Below are 24,674 nucleotides of genomic sequence, written 5' to 3'. Positions count from 1 at the left end.
TGGAAAATATTTTCTGGTGACAATTATTACACACACACACACACACACACACACACACACACACACACACACAAAGCTTATAGCATGGCTATATCGGAACTCTTTTGCAAAGCACATATGACCTCTTCCACAAGAATATGTGCTATAGCTTAAGGGCCTGGGGAAGAAATTTGGTGTGATCTAGGTCATTGTAGAGGTCACCAAGCTTCAAAGTACAAGTGACATGTCTCCTTGGAATTCACCGGCTGAAAAGCAATGCTCAAGGGAGAGAGGTCTAGGGGACAAGAACTTGAGATAAACATAATAGCTTGAGGGATTTGAGTAAGGCCAAACCCTACAAATACCACTGTACAGCAATTCACAACATCCACTCCCAGCCATATTGTGGAAAAACAGGTATGCTCATTCTTTTGTTGAAGAGACAAGCCTGAAAGCTTATCTGGAAGCAGGGGGACCTTGTGCCCTCTACACCAGACAACTCCATTTCTATGCTGTGATAATAAAAAAGCTTTGGTGTGTCTCTTATACTTAGTGAATAGTTTTTATATGTCTATGCATTAAAATTCTCCTCTTTTTAAAGATTTATTTTTACCTAAATCACAAGGGTTGTGTGTGTGTGAGAGAGAGACAGAGAGAGAGAGAGAAAGAGAGAGAGAGAGAGAGAGAGAGAGAGAGAGAGAGAGAGAGAGACAGACAGACAGACAGACAGACAGACAGACAGACAGACAGACAGACAGACGAATAGGTCTAAGTTATGACTCTTTGCCACCAATTATACAAATGAGGACAGAACAGTAAAAAATTAAATTTAAAAATTCATAGCCTAATAAAGTAAGCAGACACTTTAACTGATAATTAAAACATAGTATGATTGATTGAGTGCAGTAAAAAAAGGGGGGGCATAAATACAGTGTCAAGGGTGCATAGAAACAGAAACATAATTTTCTATTTAAATTCTGGGGACACTGAAGCTGAAAAGATGGCTCAGTCTATAAGTACTTGCCACATAAGCATGAGGACATGAGTTCAACCCTAGTACCCATATAAAAAGACTGAGTGCACACCTGTCATCCCAGCACTGAGAAAACAGAAAGAGGCAGATCCCAAGGCTTGCTACCACACCAGGCCAGCCCAATCTGTCTCAAAATATAAAAGGGAGAGCAACTGGAGAAGGCACCCAATTTGACCTGTAGCTCCCATACACATATACACATAGACATGTATACACAAAATAGATGAGTTCTACATTACCTACTTTTTTTCTGCCACTTGGGCTCTAGGTATTATGTCTAAGAAGCCATCACCTAAATTGTGGTCATAAAAACTTACACCTGTGTTTCCTTCTAAGCACTGTATAGTTTAGCTATTACTTTTAGCTTACTCTATCTTAAGTTCTACACATGAGCAACATAGGGTTCAAATTCAATCTTTTATGTGTAGATATTCAGTTTTCACAATACCATTTTATGGGAGGGATATTTTTCTTCATTGAATTGTCTTGGCATTCTCACAGCTCCCTCTTTGATACATTTTCCTGACTTATTTCCCAATGACCTGAATTTTCCCCTGCTTTTCAGTCTATTTTACTCACCTCCTTCGTAAGCATTTTTAGCCTTACCCTTTACTCTAATGTTTATAATTCTTCAAGGGAATATTTGTCAGTTCTTCCCTATCGTCTAGTGTTTAACCCTAAGTCAGCTTATCCCATTCTCTTCTGAAAAGATACAAATGGGGTCTGCATCCTAGATTTCTCTACAAAGTTTCTTAGTGTCATTTCTTGCTTTATAAGCTTCACATGGAAATCTCACAAGCAATACGAAGTGAAATACTAGATTCTTGTCTGTCACCACCCAAGGAAGTTTGCTTTTCTGGTTTCTGTCTTATAAACACTATTCCTGTTTCTCAGGCCAGATCCTGCTTTCTTTTTCATCCATATCTCAATCCTGTTCATTAGTACACATCTTAAAGCTTCCCATTTACCTTCTTCCCACTGATATCATCCAGTATTAGGCTAGTGAAATCATGGGTCTTGGAGAAGAACCTACAACTATCATTTTACTAAACTACGGTAATCCCTAACCACATCGGGGTAAGTGTAGTAATCACTCTCCATTAAGAGAGCATCTCTTTGCAACAGTTGGAGAACATTACAGAAAGCCACAACCAATTAAAGCACAGAGTTGTGGGGACCAGTCTCAGTGGATATCTACAGAACAACTCCTACACCTAATATTCAGATAACTTACTGAAGATGGAGAGTATAACATCTAGAGAATTAGGGACTTTGCTATAAGACTGTGTCTCCTAAGAATCTCATATGGGTGAGAAACCCATAACGCCTCACCAACATAACTGTCCTAACATAAGCTAAGCAAGTACATCAAAAATAGACATGCTAAAGTGGAGGGACGACCAAGAGGCATCAAAACTGCAGGTATCTAAGGAATGCTCAGAGAGAGGGGGTATTAGTATTCCCCAGGGAAGAGCACACAAATATGTTATCCAACACCAAATGATCAACCCTAAATATACAGATACAAGGCAAGTAGCCCTGTGGAGACTGAGCAGACTATATGTAGGGTATATGCATGGTAACAAGGAACAGCAGTATATGAAAAAATAGAGGTGATGAATTTGAAAGAGAGAATAGAGGGGTATATTAGAGGGTTTGAGAAGATGAAAGAAAATAATGAAATAATTGTAATCTTGAAAAAAAAAATTAGGAAGAAGTAGTCATGGCTTAGGAATATGCCACTCTAATTCTTTGTTATACTTTACCATTAACTTGGTTGCTAGCCCTTTTCTGGAACATTTTCTATTCTTCCTGAAACACTTTATCTTTCTCTGTTTGCTATGTTTTCTATTGCTATCCACATACATTCAGATAATTGCACATTGTCTCAGTTTGGTTTCTATTGCTGTAACAAACACTATGACCAAAAGCAACTTAGGGAGGAAAGAATTTATTTCACCATATAGCTAGTAGTCCTTCCTTAAGGGAAGCCAGGGCAAGAATCTGGAGACAGAAACTAAGGCAGAAAGCCATGGAAGAATACTGCTTACTGACTGCCTCAATCAGGTTTCTTATACAACCCAATCTGCCTGCCTGGAGCAGTACTACTCACTGTAGCCTGACTCCTCCACTATCAACCATTAAACCTTAAATATCCTACATACTCACCTATAGACAATATGTACTAGGCATTTTCTGAACTGAGGTTCCTCTTTTCATATAATTCTAGCTTGTATCAAGGTTAACATACAACCAGCATCTACACTCTTTTATACAGACAAATACTTAAAAGAATGAAACAACCAAATATTAAGTTATTCTTTACTTATTAAAGTCAACCAAATAAATGAGGCATCCAATTTTATTTTGTATTTTAACATATTGGTATATAAACTTTTCTCAGCATTTAAAAGTTATAGAAATTTTTATATAAAACTACTATAATTATCTCATTGCTATAACCTTTATTGCTGTTAGAGTTCTAAATATCACAGTTTTCCTTGTTGAATCCACATTAAACCAGCTTTTTTATTTCACTATCACCCCTGCCATTAGAGAGCATGCTTACTCTCTGGCAGCAAGCTGTTCCAGGTGTATCAGAGTTTCTGGCCCCAACTCATGGATCTACTTTTTCAAATAACTTCTTTTCCTTCTAGCATAAAATAGACACCAAAATATGAGTACCAGCTGCACCTAAGGATAGACAAATACTGCTGAACTCACAAGTGTGGGATACTACTAAGGTTAGGAACAGAGATTGCTTTTTCTTTGACTCATTTTTTTATAAATGTTTCTCTACAATAACATGCTGTAAAATCATAACTTTGGAAGAAAGAGCAAGACAATAGATAAAGGCCAGAGAGCTGTGAAAGGCTCCAAGTAAGTAGCCCAGGACTAGATCAAGAGAGGGGCCTGGTCAGTTGATCCTGGCGTGTCACATCTGAGCCACCGCTGCATCAAAACACGAAAGTTTCACACACACACACATTTGTAAAGAAAACAAATGAGACCTACACAGCAGTGGGAGAAAAATTATGCAGGATGCTTTGGTGGTTTGATAGGGGCAGCAAAATTTAAAGTTTCATAGTTACTAGAAACAAATGGAGAGCAAAGTGTTCTTCTGAGGAAGGATGCCTCATATTTAGGTGGGATGGTAGAGTTTACAGTCAAAGATGTTGGCATGGCAGATAAGTTGAACACTACTGTGAATACAGGTTCAATATTATGTTTAGAGGAAGAGAGAAAGACCAAACTAATTCCAGGTATAAACTTCAAGGCACACAGGGCGGATTATGTGTGGAACACGTGTTCTCGGCCAGTGAATAGCACAATATGTAGTGAGCATTGTGCGAAGTGTATATTGCTTTTACTTCTAAAAATAGACCCTTCAAAACAGGTACTTTTATCCCCTCTATGCTGGATAGGAATTATAGCTTCCGAGTAACTTATCTGAGACTAAAGAGCCAGAAACAGACCCAAGTTTTTCTGGCTTTATTTTTCTCATCAGAAAAATAGCAAAGGTGGTAGTCAAAGTGAGTGGTAGAAAACAAGAAAGTATGTTCTAGAAGCTAAGTAAAAGAATGATCTTCAAAATAACTGATCGATGAGCTTGTGGTCCAGTGGCCAGGTAACCGAGTGTGAGAGAAGACTGTCTGTGTGTTGGGGACAGGAAGTTCTGTGCATATGTGAGCCCATGCATACATTTCTGTTCCCATATAGCAACCAAAGGAGGACGATGTTGCCCTGTGCTTCTCTGCCTTTTTCCTTTCAGACAGGCTCTCGCTAAACCTAAAGTCAACCAGTTTTTGGCTACATTGTCTGGACTGCAAGCCCTAGCCATCTGTTTTCCTCAATCCCCAATTCTGATGGTAAAGATATATGCAGCCACTCTCAGGCTTGTATGGGTTTGCTATGGTCCAAACCAGCTCCTTGTGTTTGAATACCAAGCGCTCTTACCCATTGACCATCTTCACAAGCTTAAGAGAGAAATCATAGTCCAGTGGGTCAGAAACATCACACTGGGTGTTTGAAACGATAAGGAAGGTATGAGGGAGAACCACAGAAGACTGTTCACGGTGGTGGGCATGTGGAAGGAAGGGTAGACTATGGTAGAAAGTTAGCAGTAAGATTTTAGTGCCACTGTGGTTGTTTTGTTTTACTAGCCTGTTAATATTTGATGTTGATTGTCTTCTGTGTACCCTTTACACCTTCCACTTGTACATGGCCTGAGATAGTTCCCACAATCCAGTCTTGGGGAGTAGGTACCAGACTGACCCCATGAGAAGAAATGACACTGAAGCACAGAGCAGAAGGTAATTTATTCAGTGTTGTGCAGCTAGGAAGCAGAAGACTCCACGTGTTGATCGGAGTTTACTTTATAGCCCATAGTTACATAAAGGGATTTTGTATTTTATATTTATATATAAAATATATAAATTATATAGAGAAAATCCATTTTTCAAGATTGCATTGTAAGGGGTACTGTTTTTGAAGTGCCGTCCTTCTTTGAGGCTGATATTCTCTGAACAGTAACAACAGATTTATTCTTGCATTTGTTTTACTCATATGCTTTAACTCATAAGTGCAAAGCCCTAGGAACCAAAGCTAAATGAATAATTTAAAAGGTATTGATGAATTTTTCTTGATATCCTAACTTTATGTGTTGAAATAGACATGGATAATATTCTGAATGTTTGACCTTCATCAGTGAGCATACTGGAATTAAGAGGAAAATTATAAACTCATACTTACTTATGATAAGGAGAGAGAGCAGCATTTTTTCCTTGGGTCTCTAATGTTCCACTAAGCTACCTTGACATATCCAACAGAAGGCGTGTATTTGGTAAAATGGGCCAGTTTTCTTCCTTACTAATTCAAAAAAAATCCCAAGTTCTCTTTCAAGTAGGCTTTGGAATTTATGGGTTTACAAAACATTCCTGGATGGTGGGTGCATTTGTCTTACTCATCCAGCTCCAGACAACAGTCAGGCTTCACGGTCCCTGAAATTAACCACCAAACTGAAACAAAAGATAATTCTCGAGCTGCCATTTAGCATGCTATATCTGTTTTATAGCCTCTATAAAGCAAGCCCTTTGAATATAATTACACGACTTGTCTACCTATTACTAAATTGATGGAGACAGCCTAGATTTACACTCTTCCCCTCAATTTGGAAGGGAAATATAGTTGCTTGCAGCACTCTCCAACACAAACTCTACCTCAGTACCCTGTCCAAGAGGGCCCCACAGATCATTCTGTTTGGGAAATTGCATAATCATACTTTCTCTTCATCCTTACCTCATTTAAATGCAGGGCTTATATTAGTTTATGAAAGGTTATCCAAAATTCTGCAAGAAAGATCCTAATTAGATTGTATTTTATAAAGTTATTTTGACATACCATTATGTTTTCTTTGTACCATGTTTTTTAACTCAAAGAACCATTTTGAGAAAGGCTGACAGATGTGCCTAAGAGGTCTGGAGTCAGTGCCAAGACATTTGAAGTCCCTGCTCCACCAGCCTTCCCATGTATTTCTGTAACTGTAAATTCAGGTGAGAATATCTTCTTTGGGATAGTAGCACCTCAACTAATACCTCTTGCCTTATGTCTGGGAATGAGAGCTGTTCTGTGATTGGCTGACATTCATATTACATCTGGACCCAATATAGGTTAATATATTTCTTTTAGAAAGGCTTGGTATAGTCATTGATTTAAAAAAAAAAAAAAAAACACTTTATCCACATAGTCACCAACACAAAAATGCAAGTAAAATTTGCTCTTTAAAAGAACTTTTACCTTTAAAAAGGCAATAAGAACTTCCAACACTGACATGAATTGCTGTGCTATTATTGGCTAGCCTGTATACTATAAAGAGAGCTTGTTATTTTTTTAATCTAGTATTAATCTTCTATAATTAATGGAGTCTGTGAATTAAGGACCAAATTATTTTGCTTGGGAAGTCCTTGCATATTATTACTCATTTCATATGAATAACAATTACTATCATTGACATTGAAATTATATTCGGTTTGAGATGTTTAGTGTGGGTCACAGAACTAAGTAGTATCTGCTTTGAAGCAAGGTGAGTACCATGAGAATCAAGTAGCAGTGATGGGGCAGAAGTGGGACTTTCATCACAGGAAGAGAGCGGTGTGTAAGAAGTAATGAGCAGTTTCAGTAGGCAGCAAGAAGCCAGGTCTTCATGAAACTGTATTTTGCTAGAGGTAGACTGGAAGTAGAAAAGAATGAAAGAAGAACACTTGAGGTTAATCCTAGGTACTGACATTAGGTAAAAGCAATGTGTATGTTACTAAGCTAAGCAAAGTTTACTCGTACCTTATAACTTACCCATGGAAATGGTCTTGCTAAGAGTAAATACCATAGGCAAGAACTAAATAGAAGCCATTTAAGCTACTTGGGAAACAAATTATTACTGAATATTTTAGCATATAATATGAGAGTATTGATTTTTTTGTTACAATCTGTTACAATAACAGGTTTATTATTATAAGTCTCTCTACCAAGGAAGATTTTTCTGTGAGTTTATTTTAAGAGAACTGAAATCATTCCTCTCTTTCTCTCTCTCTCTCTCTGTGTGTGTGTGTGTGTGTGTGTGTGTGTGTATCGACAATTCAAATTGATTTCCGTATATGTTAGTTTGATAAGTGGGGCTTTATTGCATAGTTATTTCTAAGTTGTTAAGTATATTTTAGAATAGAAATAGTACAAGCAAAGCTAAACTATTTTTAATAATCTGTTTGGAGCTAGAGAGATGGTGGTTAAGAGTGTTTCCAGCTCTTTCAGAGAACCATAGTGCAGGTCTCAGAACCCACATCAGGTAGCTCACAACTGCTTATAACTCCAGCTAGAGAGGTATCTGATTCCCTCTTCTGGTCTGCAGTCATCACACACACACACACACACACAATTTAAAGCTTTAAATTTTAAAAAATCTTAGAAGAGCATGTTCCTTTACTCAGCTGTATGTACATATATTTATCAGTCATTTATTCCTAGATTATTTCCTTATTTCCAAATAATATAATGTATATTTAAGTTATATATTAAGTTATATAATACACATATGTATTATATATAAGAAGTAGCTGCCAAAGTCTTTTAAATTACCTTTTTAGTGGATAGAGTATTAACATTTTTAACTGCCAACGTATGGGCTGAAGTCTATAATTATCAAATTAATTCCCATTGATATCTAAGCTATTGTTACACTTTATGTATGTATAAAAAACTGTTCTTAATTTTCTTCCCGTTATCACTTTCTGTATGCTTTCCTCTTTCTCCCTCAGTCCCCTTCCTTTTTTTCTCTTGATTGTGTTCTCATAGCAACTGTATGCAATGATGAGACTTTCGATCAAGTTTCCCTCTCAACTGTTTGCCAAACTGCATAACGTAAAATACGCTAGCACATTCGTGTATTAATGCTCTATCGAGTGGAACTAATGAGAAGGCAACATCAGTGGAGCCAGACTGGTCTGTGCTCTCCAGAGTCTGAGATTCCACCGGCAGGTGACATCATTTGCTGCCGTTGACAGTTTCTTCTCAGATTGTTAGAATAAATTTGAGTATTAATATGCTTCCTGTCTACTTAGAAAGAATTATGATTCTATCTGTCACAAGAGATAGCATTCTTTCCTGACTTAACAGCACAATATTAATAGACCCCAACTTCTCTGAGTAAGGTCCCCTGTTTACACAACATGATTTCACGTAATGAATATGTGTCCATCTCCCCCTAACCAAGACACTGGGCTACAAATAGTAACCAAAAAGCATCTTCTATTAGTTACAAGACATTTATCCCATGTTAAGAGGAAACAGATGGATCAGTGCAATGGATCGTGCCATTTCCCAGACCTTCTCTAGAAAGCCTGTGTGGCCTTCGTAAGAGAGGATGTGGAGTGACACACCTTCACCAAGCACCGCTGTTACTTTACTGTCATCTCCGTGTCTCCGTATTAAACAAATGTGATGGATGGTGGGCCCCACATGTAAGTGTAAAGAAACTGGACACCAGATAAGTAACCTCAGCATATACTACAGCAGTGGCTGGCAAATGGTATGTATGCCTGCTGCAAGTAGTGTTTACTAAACGTTTCATACAACAGTTTGCACATCCACTAAAAGCCTCCGCTTAAGCCCTTTGAGCTAGCAGTGTCCTGTTTAATAATGTTAAGAATTGTGCATATTGCTGAAAAAAGAAAAGAAAGGGAATATGCCTGGGCCTCTGTGTGGAGCCTGAGGGTGGTGAACAGTGCAGTAGAGCAAGCTACAGAGAACAGTCTTTACTGGTGTTACAGTAACAGCAAGGGGGAAGTCCGCCCTCAACCTCTAGATTTCTGTCTGGAGGCAGATGGGGAGGCGTTGGGGTCAGTCACTGAAACAGTATATCTGCAGTTGGAAAAACCACCTGGTTACATTTGGACAGACTGAATTTTGAGGCACCTTTGGGACAGTCAGTTGGAGTCCAGTAAGAACATACATGGGTCTGAGCTCAGACAAAAACCTTATGAGAGATGAAGACTTGTGTCCTAGAAACTATGTGCTGGATAACATTGGCACAGGGAAAGGCCACAGTCCTACAATTACAGTATGAGTACGGGCTCCCGAAGGAAGAAAGTCAAGTGAGCAAATATAAATCAAAGGAGGAAAAGAATTGTAGGATTTGGGAATGGTAAAAACTGTGAAAGGGGAAACTCAGGAAGGTTGTGATTCTGCTGAAAGTTGTGGCACTGGATGCTGGCAGGGTAAAGAGAGGAGTGTTCTTGGTTTAAGTACTACAATTTACTTGAAGACATATATAGTCCTTATCATTGTCGGAAGGAGTGGAATTAAGCTGGAGCCTGATAAAAGTGAGAGGAGTTTCCCCGCCTTAAAAAATTATGGGTAGAATTCCAACTGGAAGAGGCCATTTTACCTGAAAAGATGAATATTTTTCCAGGTATTTTCTAATGCCTGCAAATAACTGAAGATGAGTTTCCTGTTAGTAATGGTCATCACTGTCATCTTTAAGCAATGAGGACAGCAAATGGTTCTGTTTTTTCCCATTCCATGTATTTCTCTTTCTATAACAACTATAAGAAACTGGGCGTGATGCTATGTAGCATCCAAGAAAACCACGGCATACACACAGCTTGACTTACGCATAGGAGATTCAGTCCAAATTTATAGGTGTATAACTCAGCAAGCCATATAGGTTAATTATAATTGAAAAACAGAAGGTGGTGGCTATATACTTCTAAAGCCTCTTTAATAATACAACTATTCTTAACCAAGATGTGTTAGTTAGTTTTCTCATTACCACGACAAAACTCATGGCCAGAGCAAATTAGGAGAGCGTTTTTCTGGCTCTGTCTTTGAAGTACAGGCTGTGCTAACAGGAAAGAAAAGGCCATGATGGCAACAGCAGCTATGTAACTCAGTGAGTGACTGATGATCATATCACAACCTCAGTCAAGAAGACATGGATATTGGTGCTCTATTCACTGTTGCCTTCTTACTCAGCCCAGGACTCCAGCCCAGACCTAGTGCCACCTATGATCAGCTCTGTATAAAAACACCCTCCTGGATCCAGTATGTTTTTTAGAATCACTAAATTCTGTCCAGAAATTGGTAATTAAGGTTAAGCATCTCAGGTCCATCTTTTGTCCACTTATAGAGCCTTTATCCTCATTGACTTAAGGATATCTCACAGTGCAAAATACACTCATCTCATCTTGAAAAGTCCCGGAAGTCATATAATGTTAACCCTTTTAAAAATCCATAGTGAATCTGTATCTCAAATTGATAGCTTACTTGTGAACCTCTATATCACATACTTCCAATATACAATTGTACAGAATAAGCGTTCCTGATTTTTAACGGAAAAACGAGGACATAGCAAGGAAATAGCAGACTAAAGCAAGATCAAAACCTGGCAGGGAAAACACCAAATGTTGCTGCTGCTTGGCTGACTTCTGGGCTCATAATATCACATGGACTCCAACAACCTTTGATAGCAATATCTCTCTAATTCTGCTGCTGTAACACACACGGTCTTTCTTTTTTTTTCTTACAACTTTATTTACTAAAAACAGAGATACATGTATAGATTTTTTAAAGCATTTTGGCATAAAAATATATGAATATATTTTTCAGCACTTGATTTTTTTAAAGGTTTGATAGTATGCATTGAAACCTTAATCGTTACAGTGAGCATAAAGTACATGTAAAACAAAAAATAACATGGAAATAGTCAAAGTTTTCTTGGTGTGTAAAGATTAAAAATAATGATTTTTAAATACCAAAAATTGCCACAAGGCTATCTTCTTAGCTCTTGAGTTATTAATGATTTAAGGTCTAGGTGTATGACACTCTGCGTGGGTGCTATATACTTGTTGTTTCTAAGAAGGACTGAGACTTCCAGTTTTTGGCCTTTTTTTTTTTTTTTTTTTTTTTTTGAGCTTCACATAGTCTGTAAGTTGTTTCTGGGGTGTTCAGAGCTTTCTGGTGTTAGTATCCAATTATCAGTGACTGCATATTATGTCTGTTTTTTTGTGACTGGATTACCTCACTCAGGATGATATTCTCTGGATGCATCCATTTTCCTAGGAATTTCATAAAGTTATTGTTTCTAATAGCTGAGTAGTACTCCATTGTGAAAATATACCACAATTTCTGTATTCATTCCTCTACTGAAGGACACCTTGTTCCTCTTCCATGCCATACCTGAAAGTTTCTGAGACTGGCATCCCACAGTACTGGCATCTCCTAGGCCCTCCAGTGTAATATGTACTTCAACCACACAGCTTCATGCAAAAGGACTCATGTCCTTCCAGGGAATTCAAGCCTCTTCATGATGCCTGGCTTCTCTGTCTGTGGCTTTCTGGGACCTTAATAATGCCATTGCAACCCTGTAAGTCGTACATTTCACATGCTTGCCATATCTGCACCACACTGTCAAAAATGTTCAAATCTATTCCTAGCTCAAGGTTGTAGCCTGGCCCCTTGCCCCACAGCTGTACTAGTGCTGATACCTCTGTGCACTTTGGCAGCTGAACCCAGAAGGTACTTCCGGGTTGGGGGTGTCAATGTCTAGCAGTTTCTTCAAGGGCGTTCTCAATCCAGTTGCTCTCCTCTCAGATAGATTTATAGTGTCACAAGCCGCATCAGAATGACTCCATTAAACTCGATGATGGCTTTCGAGGGCCTCTCTTGCCACAGATCCACTCTCCCACATTTTCCCCACTATCCACTGGACAGGCTTACCACAGCAATGGCCCCACCTCTTCTGCATTACATTTCCTATATTAGTTATTTGGGGGCGGGGCAGGGTAATGCAGATTGTGTATGTGGAGGTCAGAGGTCACACTTGGGTGTCATTTTTATCACTCTCCACTTTCTTTTGTTTTAAATCTTATTTTTATTCATGTGTACATGTCTGTCTATATGTGTGTAGATGTCCATGTATCCCAGAAGTTTCCCCTAGAGCTTTGGAAACTGCCTGATGGAGATGCTAGGACCAAATGTGGGTCCTCTGCAAGATGCTCTTAACAACCAAGCCATCTCCCCAGCCCTTCTACTCTATTGACTGAGGCTGGATATCTTACCAGGATCTGAAACTCTTATACTGGCTGGTAAGAGAGTCCCAGTAACCCACTTGTCTCTTCATCCTCAGACTGTGGTGTGCAACACCACCCCTGATGTTTTCATAAGAGTTTCGGGTATCGAACTCAGGTCCTCATACTTGTGCAGCAGGTGCACTGCCAACAAAACTATCTCCACAGCCTTGTATTACTTCTGTGATCAAGTATCCATCAAGAAACAACTTTAAGGGGAAAGGTATATTTTCTTTTTTCACAGTTTGAGAGTAAAGGCCATCATGGCTGGAAAGGCAAGGTAGTCTGTGAGGTTAGAGTGTGAAGCAGCTGGCCATATAACCTCCAGAGAAACCGATGTAGGTGTTCCACGTACATTCTTCGTTATTCAGTTGGGGCCTTACCCTGTAGGATGACACCATCCACTTTCAGGGTAAGTCCTCTTTCCTGGTTAAACTTCTCTGGAAATGCTCTCACGGGCACTCCCAGAGATATGTCTCCTAGGTGACTGGAAACGTGTCAAGTTGGCAATCAGCCTAACCTTGCAGATTCCTCCCTCATCTTTTCTCAGAGCTCTTGTTGCTAAGTGGTGGTGTGTATAAGGAAGCATAGGTCGCAGAGACATCAGCCTCTCATCGATCTTCCTAATCTACCCTGCTGCTCTCTTCTTTCTCTGTGTCACTTGGCTTGCCATGTAGCATGAGCAGTAAATCTTAGTTTACCGAGAAGAAATGCTTTGAGGGCAGAAGCAGTCTGGACTCACCCTGGGAAATACCCAACCCAAACCTATGGTTGTCTGCCCACAATCCTGTCACAGTGGTGCATCATGTCTGTGAGAAAGGATGGAGTTACCAGCAGACCAAGGTTCAATGGTAACCCTGTCATCTTCTGGTGTGATGACAGCCTACAAGCTTTTCTGCTTCCAATCTGCTTCCTCGGAATTTTAGGCAGGAAATGAAGCAATATTTTTTTAATGTTTTTCTGCTTGCAAAGTCCTGTGTTGTTATCTATGATAACAGAATGTTATCATAGTTACTGGTACAGCATGAAAGCAATGTAAGATTAAGATTTCTTCTGTAAAATCTGTTCTGATGTCCCAGATTTGTGCTCAAGCAGATTTCCCTGGGGTGCAATCACCTCAAGTGTGTACTCACTGTGTCTCTGTATTTGGATACATAACTATGTGGTGCTAGCTACGAGTGCTGACATTAGTCAACCGTAATTGTTTTGCTTCTAGAGTGCATTAGGACCTTGAGAAATCGAAGGTTATTTCTTCACTGCTGCCTCTGGACCAGGCACTCCTCACCTGAGATTCTTTTTCAGAAACTCCAGAATGTTCCCACAAAGGATAAATTGGCAAATCATTGTAGCTGAGAATAGTGGAAATTACATTTCTTTTAAAAGCTCTCTGTGCTGGAAGTATCCATCCCACATACAAAGTAAAATGATGTCATCAACTTATTGAAAGACACAAAAATAGTATATAAAATGCCATTCAATATAAATAAAATACAGCTATAAATTTCCCCAAAGTTGTCACTGGGCAATGCGCTTGTCCTCCAGAGGTAATGTGCCAGCAAGCTGCTTGTCTTAGTGGGTGGACTATCAAGGATATATGACCTGTGGAAATGTGGTTGGCTTCTACTTTCTTTGGTATCATTCTGGAGTTTGAAAATGCTAAATTTCCTCAGAGGCAAATTTCCATGTTGGTTTCCTACCTGCTGGCTGTGCTGCAGCTTTGCTTTTAATACTTTAGAACTCACATATGGAAGTCCGAGCATCCAAGCCATAGCACCAGGGGTTAGAAACCATTATATCACCTTTGAATATTAGAGCTCATTGAATTATACCTCTTAGCCATGCAGAAGGGAGTGTGGCTTAATTGCTAGATAAAGGGGTAAATTAAAAGGTAGGGTAGTAGTGTCTTACTCAGCATTTATCTTCCTGCACAAAACATCATGACCAAGAAGCAAGTTGGGGAGAAAGGGTTTATTCAGCTTACACTTCCATATCGCTGTTCATCACCAGAGGAAGTCAGGACAGGAACTCAAGCAGGTCAGGAAGCAGGAGATGATGCAGAGGCCATGGAGGGATGTCACTTACTGGCTTGCTTCCCCTGGCTTGCTCAGCTTGCTTTCTTATAGACCCCAGGTCTACCAGCCCAGGGATGGCACCACCCATAATGGGCTGAGCCCTTCCCCCCACCCTTGATCACTAGTTGAGAAAATGCCTTACAGCTGGATCTCATGGAGGAATTTCCTCAACTGAGGCTCCTTTCTCTGTCATAACTCCAGATTGTGTTAAGTTGACACAAAACCAGTCAGTACAAGGAGAAGAGAGTTATATGTAGAAAATCTCTATGTCCCCAATTTTCAGATTATTGAACTAAACTAAAGATGAAAACAAGCTGAAGAACTGAGCTTGCAGCCAGTTTGCCTAGCATTTGCAGAGGGTTTGCCTAGCATTTGTCAGGCTCTGAGTTCAGTTCCCCAGGCTGAGGGGCTACAGGGAACACAGGTTTTATAGCGTATGGGGTTTATGCCTGAAATTTCTACTTTAGGGACGGAGGCCAAGAAGATGGAATCCTAGGCTCACCTAGAGTAGAATGAGACACTTGTCTTAATAAAAATAAACTAGTGAGATGGCTCAACAGGTAAGGCACATGCCACCAAGTTAACTACGTTCAGTTGCTGGGTCTCACAGGGTCCACTTAAACTTTCTCTATCTCTCTCTTTCTCCTTCCCTCCTTCCCTCCCTCCTTTGCCCACTCCAAGCAGAAGGAATGGTGGTGGAGTGGAGAGGAGCAGGCAGGATTTGCCTGGATCCTGTGGCAGACTTTTGGATGTTCTTCCTATAAGTGAATGTCACCCAAAGGACTGGAAACTTATTCTATGGTACCATCCACCTTGAGCCTTTCTATAGTGTGGGGAATCTCTTCGTGGGGACCAAGCTAGCCCTTGATGCTCTTGCAATCTTTACAGGAAACAGCATCCTCCATTCAGCGGCTGATAGTGTGACCAGTGCAGTACAGAAGGCGAGCCAGGCCTTGAATGAGCGTGGGGAGCGGTTAGGCCGAGCAGAAGAGAAGACAGAAGACATGAAGAACAGTGCCCAGCAGTTCGCAGAAACCGCACACAAGGTGAGCCTATAGAGCAGGGTCTCTATGCTGAATTATCAGAGGTCAGAATATCAAGAAACTGTTCCTATGGTGGGTGAGAAAATTGAGGAGCATTTTTGGCTGTTCGTTTTGGTGAGTCATTTTCTAATCACTAGAGCCTTGCAGTTTCTCTCCTTGTGCCTGGTTTTTGTGTTCACTACCTTCTTTCTAATGGTCTCATCTTTTTCTCTGACCTTCTGACTTTAAGGTATTTAACATAACAATGAATATCGTTAATTACTACTCCAAATATCAGGATTCACATTCAAGTCACAGAAAGAGGGAAAAATGAGATCAACTCTCATGATATATCCCTGACATTGGCCACAATTGAAAGACATGTTGGACTTGACGTTTCTCAGATGTCCTTTCCCAGTCCCTTTCTCATTCAAAGTATCTGTCATTGTATGCTGCATGTTGTTATCTCTTCACCAGACATAAATCAAGCCCTCGTCTCATGTTAGGGTTCCCCTCAGACTGGCAAGGTGTCAAATCAAACCTCTACTCTGGATCTCTAATTTTGAGCAGAAGGACAGCGAGATTACCTACTGTCCCAGAACACCGAGAATGTGACTTCTCACGAGACTGGATACTCAGCATGCATGTTCATACTTTTGCTGAGAACTGCCTTTCAGAAGGGAAAAGGATTGTTTACTGGCAGCTCCTATCTAAGGAATCCTGAACCTAAGGAAAGCGGAGGTCCACTGGTCAGCTGATAAGGAAAATTTATTACTGTGCTTGTTCTTTAGATCAAAGAGTATTAGGCTCTAGCTGGTGACTTGAATTTAAGTTTCTTGGAACCATTTCTACTGGTAACATATTGGCCTGTCAGGCTCATGATCTGGACCTGCCAACAGTTTTTAGTTGATTTTCTAGGGAGAATAATTCAACTGCCCTCCATAGAATATTCCACTTCTGTTGAGGAAACAAGAATGGGCAACCAGGACGCAGTAAGAAAAATAGATTCCAGTGGACAGAAGATGTTTGTCCTGGGCTCCTAAAAAAGCACTCCAGGAGACTGGCTGACAGATGCTTCCCCTTTTGTCCCTCTGTGATCCCCTTTACACAGAAGTGTTTAAATGTCTCAGTGACTCTATCACAACAAGGACTTACTGCACTGCTGCCTCTGAGACCCAGGAAGACTTCCTTGAAGGAAAATTAACCAAGTCTGTTTAGGAAGACAGCAGACAAGCTGGCATCAGAAATTTGCAGTTATGAGTTGTGACAGAGTAAACCCAGATGCATGTTCCCCACTGCTTTGGTACAAGGAAATGACGTGGAAATGTGAGATTCCATGCCCAGATGTACAAATACACAAAACAACTTAAAGTATTTAAATGGGAGAAGGACTGTGGAAACTGAGTAAAACCCTTGGTGTTGAGTTGGGAAAGAGAGAGCCAAAGGAAGTAGCATTACAGCTGTCCTAAAGTTTGCAATATCAGGTGGTCCAGGCAATTATCTCCTTTGCTTTCCCACCATGGTGCAGAGATAAAGCTCTGCTAAAACAGTTTAAGCTAATGATTAAATGACAAACCAGGTTACAAAGGAAGCTGTGAAATTATTCTTCCTAATGTGGGGTAGACAATACCTGGCTGTCATCCACATAGGCGTTCTTCTCACAAGGGGTTGTACAAACATCCAAGTTCTTGGCCATTGCGACTATTTCCCTGACACTGTGGCCAAGTTTGCTGAATGGTTGGGAAATAGCATGGTGTCGTAGTTAACTTCTTATGTTTGAGCCCAGCTCTCTCATTTTCCATCTGGGTGACCTAGGACAAATGCTAAATTTCTCAAAGCCGTTTTCTTATCAGTTAAACAAAGGCAGTTGAATAATAACAATACCTATCTCCTTCTGTGCTAAGGGGACCATGAACATAAATCTAAGTTGTTTATGATTCATTTCAGTAAACATAGCTTCTGCTGAGCCTGTCCCACTTGGTGACATAATGGGCTCAGTAATGAGGCTGAGGAATTATTACCGGTGACTGAGAATCTTCAATACAGCAATTTAAAAAAGAATATAAATGAATATTATATGATCCAAATTCAAAAGGAAAGGGTGGGAAGCTTTACAGAGGGTGAACAGAGAGCTGTCTTAGAATAGCCTATGAGACCAGAAATTGATGAGGCCTTCAAAAGCAAAAGGGTCTCCAGCTTTGTTGAGGTCAGGGCAGGTTGATCTTAGTAGAGATGGATTAGGCAAGAGAAGTTGGCATTTTAATTGGTTTCCCCTCCAGAAGGTGATCCCAGGAGAAACAAGACCCTGGGTGAGTGTGTACCCATCCAGAAGGTGTTCCCAGAAAACAAGTCTCTGGGTGTGTTCGAGGAAGTGTAAGACAGTGTCAGAGTCAGGCTTACAGTTTTCTAAAATTGAAATATGTGCTCAGAATCAATAACCTCAGACGCATTTGCAGTGAGCAAGCTGGCCTCTTTAGATAAGGTATGGCTTTTTTAGGGGTTAGAACTGTGGATTTGACTATCACTGGCCAAGCCCCAGGCAGGCCTGCTAGTGAGAACATTCGGGGGTGGAACCAGGCTTTCTACCCATCCTCCTAAACCCCTAGACATGTGTGGTGTGTTGACTAATGGAGAGTGGGCTGTGTTTATAAGAGGAAGACACAGTATGCATGGCAGAGAACAATCATCCCAGGCAACAGTTCCTCTGAGGACAACCAGGTTCAATAGAAATTGTAGCCTATCTTTCTAGATTATAGTATAAAACTCTCTTGTCTTATTTTTCTCTGTATACCTGCAAAGACCCCATGTATAAATAGTAAACAAATCTCTTTTGTACAAACACATCCTCCAGCTGTGTGAGTGCCAGTCCTCCTCTAGAACAGATGGAAAAATGCTCTCTCCTTGCCCAATGTGTTCCTCACCGCAGTACTGGTTATGCTGTCATAAGGAAGTATTTATTGTTCAGCCCTGAGCTGTGGGTTTGGCACAGTCCCAGCCTTTAGGAAAGAGCAACGCACGCACAAGCAACCTCATTCACTTTCCTCTGCCACCAAAAACTCAAGGTTGCAGTGTGCTCCAGGCTTTGACAGCCCGCCATGGGTGGTGAGTCAGCAAGCAAGAACATTACCCACACTAGCATCCTCAAATGACATTTCTCACAGCAACATGAGTTGATCTGGACTCTTCTGCACCAGGGTGGAAGAGATGACAACTGGCATTACCCTCTCTGGAGAAAGCTCTCTCTCTTGCTCTCTCTCTCTCTCTCTCTCTCTCTCTCTCTCTCTCTCTCTCTCTCTCTCTCTCTCTCTTCTCTCTTCTCTTCTCTCTCTCTCTCTCTCTCTCTCTCTCTCTCTCTCTCTCTCTCTCTCTCTCTGTGTGTGTGTGTGTGTGTGTATGTGTGTGTGTGTGTGTGTGTGTGTGTGTGTATGTTCTGTCTGTCTGTCTCTCCTGTTTACTCTGTTGCAGTGGCTCAGTTTGGGCCTTTAGACTAAAAGGGAAGGAACTCTCCTCTTGAAGCACAGTCATAATATCAGTAATGATTTGTTATCAGCATTGTGGAGAATAGATCATAAAGCATTGGTAGGGGGTTTCTGTAAAATATTCAGTAAATAAACTGGGGGGGGGGGGTTAAAAGATTTATTTATTATATATAAGTACACCGTAGCTGTCTTCAGACACACTAGAAGAGGGCATTAGATCCTCATTACAAATGGTTGTGAGCCACCATGTGGTTGCTGGGTATTGAACTCAGGACCTCTGGAAGAGCAGTCAGTCAGTGCTCTTAACTTCTGAGCCACCTCTCCAACCCACAAGGCGGGGGGGTGGGGGGGTGGGAGGGAGTTAAGGGAGGAGCTCCATTGCCTAAATTAATCTGTGACAGTTTTACAGGAATGACTTTGGAGCACTTAGGCTCTCACTGCAGAATTATATAATCTGGCTTCCAAATTTCGTTTAGTGCTTCTTCTGCTCTTAATTCTAAAGATTTTTCATTCCCAGGTACTTTTATAAAAACAGGATATTATCACATTTCTTTGCCAGCTGTTAGTAGTCTTTTCAGGCTACTTAAAGTAAATAAACTAATTTTTAAAACCTGGTAGTTGATTAAATAATCCATTCATTTCTCACAGAGAAGTCCAAGTTTAAAACACTACATTTCATGCCCCATGAAAGTCTGTTTCACAATTCACTTATGGTGACCTCTGAGAATATCATAATGAAAAGGGAAAGAGTCTCTACTTGATTCTGAGGACTCTGCACCTCCTGATTCAGTCACCTCCCGTGCCTGCCTCCTAATGCTATCTCACAGCCGTTAAGTTTCAGCACCGAACTTTGGGGGAGATACAAGCATTTGGACCAGAATAAGAACTATGTAGCAAATTGCCCTATCCAATTGCACTTCTGCAAAGGTGGCCGTGGCTCAGGGTCTAGCTTGAGCAGCAGTACAGTCGTTCCTGATGATTAGTGGCTATGCGTGAACTGGCAGAAGCCTATTTAGTGGAAAGTTAATAGCTCAATGAATACCAAGACAGTAGCTGTGATCAAATATTTATGGTTGGAATTCATTACACACAACACTTAACAGCTCTGTGTTTATTTGATGGACCTCTTTGCTAAATAATATATGAAAACTGGAGGAAGAACAAAAAAACATAGGCCCTGTAGTAAGGTGCCCAGAATTTGGCTGAAGACTGGGCTAGGTCAGAGGCAGAGCCCTACCTCTCATTTCTCTGTGCCCATTACTAAATGCTTTTTAATATCAAAAGTTATTAGGCATCAGCACAGTTGCTGACCCCTCCCCCCAGAAAGTTTTATCACTCAGAATAGCACGATGGGTGTGTTCAGAACAAACTCTGCATCTGACTGTTGATCAGCATCAGCATCAGCTGGCTGGATATCTGAGATCTTCACTGGATCTATAAGACAAAAAGACAAAAAGGTATCAAGACTTTCAGCTAAGGTTTTTTTTTTTTGTTTTGTTTGGTTTTGTTTGTTTTTGTTTTTCTTAGAATAATCAGGGCAATGGCTAGCCATCCTCTGTCACATGAAGAAAATGTTAATGCTGTTTTGCTCTTTTCCTGATGGGAGCTCAGGGTTCTAACCTTTCTCTTGCAGCCACCAATGAAATGACATTTTAACTGCTCTGGGCGCTGCTAAAAAGATAGATTATTAACATGTTCCAGGATGAGTCAAAGCACTAGTAATAGAAAGTTAAGGTCAATTGTGAGTCGCTATTCAGAAATACAAGTTAATTGCCAGGAACTTTGAATCTGATTGAAAGTCCAGGATGGATATTGTATTGATTATTTTAGACTTTCTCTCTACACAATGTTGAGTTTTCACACTTCATGGGATGTCATCAAGTATTATCATCTGAGGAGTGTTGCTTCCTGATATATCACATGACCTGGGAATTCCAGCTGACCCTGGGGTGAATCACTGTCTTCTCTGAGCATTTTGTTTCCATCAATGCTTCTGTGGAATGAAAGAACACCACACAGAATCCTCCAGCACAGGCACATGTACCAAAAACTGATAGAAAGGAAGAGGCAAAGGGGAGTAACCTGTGACCTATCTATGAAAGTGTTACACATCTACCAGGAGCCACTATGTACAGGAGTGATGGTTGCACCAAGCATAAGTTCTCTTATCCTGGACGTGAGAAGGAAAAGTAGAGAGTTGACTATTAATAACGTTTCTTTTTTCTTCATCCCTCTCCCTCTCTCGTTTTAGCTTGCCATGAAGCACAAATGTTGAGAAACTGCCTATCCTTGTGAACTTCTAAAGAAAATGGAGGAGTCTGTTCAGCAGTTATTACAAGATGTCTAGACAGCTGCTTCTTTGGTTTTGCTGTTGGTTGGTCTGTTTGTTTGTTTTCCCAACATGAGGACATTGACGGGTCTGGCTTTTCGTCGTCAGATGTTAATATGAATGAAAGTGTGTTGTGTGCATACATTTCCCTATCTTGCTAAGGAATGCTGCAGTAGCATCGGCTTCATTTTTATTTTTTTCCATTGTGTGCGTGTGAGTGTGTGTCTGTGTGTATCTGTGTATGTGCACATGTTCCTTCTGAAGGAAAGTTGTGTTTGTAGTTCAAATACAAAATTCAGACCAAATAATAAGCCAGGTATAAACTAGCAAAATGTATTTTTTTTCTCTCTCTCTGAAACTAAGCAACAAAATAGTTCAGCATGGTGGCATCAAATGACGGTCCTGGGGACAAATAAAAGCCAGGCAGTGCTTTCACTTACTCTCCTAGTCTTCTTAACTTGAAGAGCAAAATTAAGATTCGTGATCGTGAGACGCAAGTCTATACAGTGGAAAGCATGTGGATGTAACAGGGGAATTGGATTTGTCTTTTCATGTTAATCTTTTTGCATGAACCATCAAGAGTATTCACAAAGCAAATCAGAATCTCAAATGGAAATCTACTCTCTGGGCTGATGCATAAACATTTCTGCTCCTTCCTTCCAGTCTGATTAGTTGGAATTATCATATGAAGAATAAAAATTTGAATGTAAAGACCTACTGTAGAACCTATTTTAAAACCTCTGTAGATTCATGACTATTTCTTTTGTTGTCATTGTCCCAAATTATCTTAGCTGACAGGGGAGGAAAACTTATATTTCTAGCAACAAATAATAAATCTAGGGTCAGTGAGGTGGCTCAGTGAATGAAGGTGCTTATAGCATAATCCTGGTGACTGACTCCACAGATTTGACCCCTGACCTCCACACACCTGTCCTAGCACATTTATGTATACCATATAAAACACATACAAAAAACCCAACATAATAGTGAATTAAATCAAATAAAAATAAATGATAAAGAATGTAAATTATAATGTGGAGAGATGCTACTTTATTATTTTTTTCTCTTTTAACAGAGCTCTGCCTAAATTTAGAGGCACTCCCATAAGATCCTTTTTCTTGGTATCTGGGTTTTGGAGGTTTTGGTATTGTTGTGGTTTTTAATTTCTCTTAGTTTTTTTTGTGTCGTTTACCATGTACTTCCTGACAGACTGCACACTCATCAGCTTGCCTGGTCTAACACAGTTAGGCTACAAGCCTTTACAGTGCTGTCTTACCGAAGAGTCTCTTCCAGGCCTTTGGATTATGTGTTGCTCAAGGTAATACTGCACTTAACTGCGGAAATTTTGTTTTCTCAAGGGTTAAAAGCTAAACATTTAAAAAAATGCTTATTCTTCATAAAGCAGTGAGGCAAGCTACACATGCCAGATACTGCACTGCATGGAGTTTTCAGATGCCTGGGTCGTCAGGACCCTTTCCTTCGTTGCACTCACTGAGTTTACTTGTGATATAGTCTCTCAAATGCAGCAACATAAGATGACTTTAGATTATTAATGCTGCTTTAAATAGCTTAAGTTCTCCTAATAATGCATCCCCTGAGAAAGTACATTTTCTATGGAATACCATAATGTCAGGAAGAGGGTGGGATTTGCTGCAAGCAGGTGTAAGAATCCTCTTGGATAGATAATCCAGGTGACAAACGTACTGTAAAATGTACACAGAGGATTGTGAATGTTTACTATAACTTACAGTTTTCTTTACATGTCTTACAATTTTTTAAAAAGCCAGGAACCTGTCATCTGCTGACTATTGGAACTATCTGATTCCTAAAAATAAGAATAAAAATAAATTGCCCTCAAATAACACACCAAATTGGTTTCATTTGCAGTTTAGCTCAGAAAACACAAATATTGATCTTCAAAACTGGATTCTAGTTTCAGAGAGTTGTTATACATAGTTGAGAGAAGGAGTCTAACTTTCCCCACACAAGTCAACAATAAAAATTGCTTGTTGAATACCTGATGACCAGCTTTGGGGCAACTGTTTCTGAACAGACAGAAGCATACTGTGAAAGCTGAGTCTTCCGCCTCAGCACAGTTCTGTTAGTAACTTTCTATAACTGTAAGAGCCCTGCACCTGCCCTCTTTCCATTCTCTCCCTTGATCACTTTTGGTCTAAGTCTTGTTGGAAATAGTCTGAACTAAAAGAAAAACCCAACTGGAGCTCTGTCAGCTTCCCCTACTGACCAATCAGCATCTAGGCCATTACCATGACCTTGGTCTATGATTTATCCTGCTTGTCTTCCACCAAACACATGGGCTATGATAGCAGTTGCTGCCCCTTTTCAGCTGTCCAGCCTCTTGCAGAGAAACCCCTGATAGCACATGTGAAATCCATTGCAATTCTTTGGTAGAAGATGCTGCAATATAAAAATGCTAACACAGTGTAACTGGCGTGAATTTGCTAAGAGAACTCCCGTCATATGGACCAAGTCATTTGGTTGAGCTTGCTAGACTTGTGGTGTTGATTTTATTTCTGCACTTCGATTTGAATTTTGGAAATGCTGTCTTTCTCTGAAGGACTCTGCAAATTATATTGGCAATGTATAAAAGAGGACTTGCCAGCATTTCCACTTCTTCCTGGAATGTAGCTATAGTGTTCTTCACTAGAATGATTAGATATCTATGTCCAGGCTCTATGCAGTTATTCAGGTTGATGTTTCATTTTAAAGAATGTATTTGTAAAATGTAACAAGACCAGTAGCTAACTTTTTTTGAGGTCCAGTAGAAGTAATATGTGTTAGACTTAAAATCATAGTGAAATTTGTTTTATACTATTGTGGCTAGCAAAGATTATGCATTTATGTAGAAACAGTTACAGAGTGCCCTAAATAAGAGATACTAGTTGAGATAAGTTTTCCTAACTTCTGAATTGTAATGCTGCTAATGTGTGTTGTTCTTGGTTTTTCAGAAATTCTCTATGATACTGAGTACCATTTTTGTTTCATTCAGAGACAAGTTAACAGCTGTTCTGTTGGTTCACTATTATAGCAACTCGGATTTTGTCATTAAACATTTTAACTCTCTGTGAATCTTTGTTCCTCTCCTTTATTTGTGAAACATACAAAACACCAACAAGCAGGTAAA

The 24,674-nt window shown here is 40.0% G+C and overlaps 1 protein-coding gene across 1 annotated transcript in view; it reads left to right on the top strand.

Moving 5' to 3' along the window:
* Positions 1-24,474, top strand: part of STXBP6 (syntaxin binding protein 6) — a 231,522-nt gene extending 207,048 nt beyond the window's left edge. The window contains exons 5-6 of the mRNA XM_080933394.1: positions 15,588-15,745; positions 21,452-24,474. Coding sequence (XP_080789520.1) covers positions 15,588-15,745; positions 21,452-21,475 — 182 coding nt within the window. The 3' untranslated portion in view covers positions 21,476-24,474. The remainder of the gene's footprint in view (positions 1-15,587; positions 15,746-21,451) is intronic.
* Positions 24,475-24,674: the final 200 nt, after the last annotated feature.

This window comes from Micromys minutus (genome assembly GCF_963924665.1).
Source record: "Micromys minutus genome assembly, chromosome: 1".
Taxonomy (NCBI): domain Eukaryota; kingdom Metazoa; phylum Chordata; class Mammalia; order Rodentia; family Muridae; genus Micromys; species Micromys minutus.
This window is presented reverse-complemented; position numbering and strand designations above follow the sequence as displayed.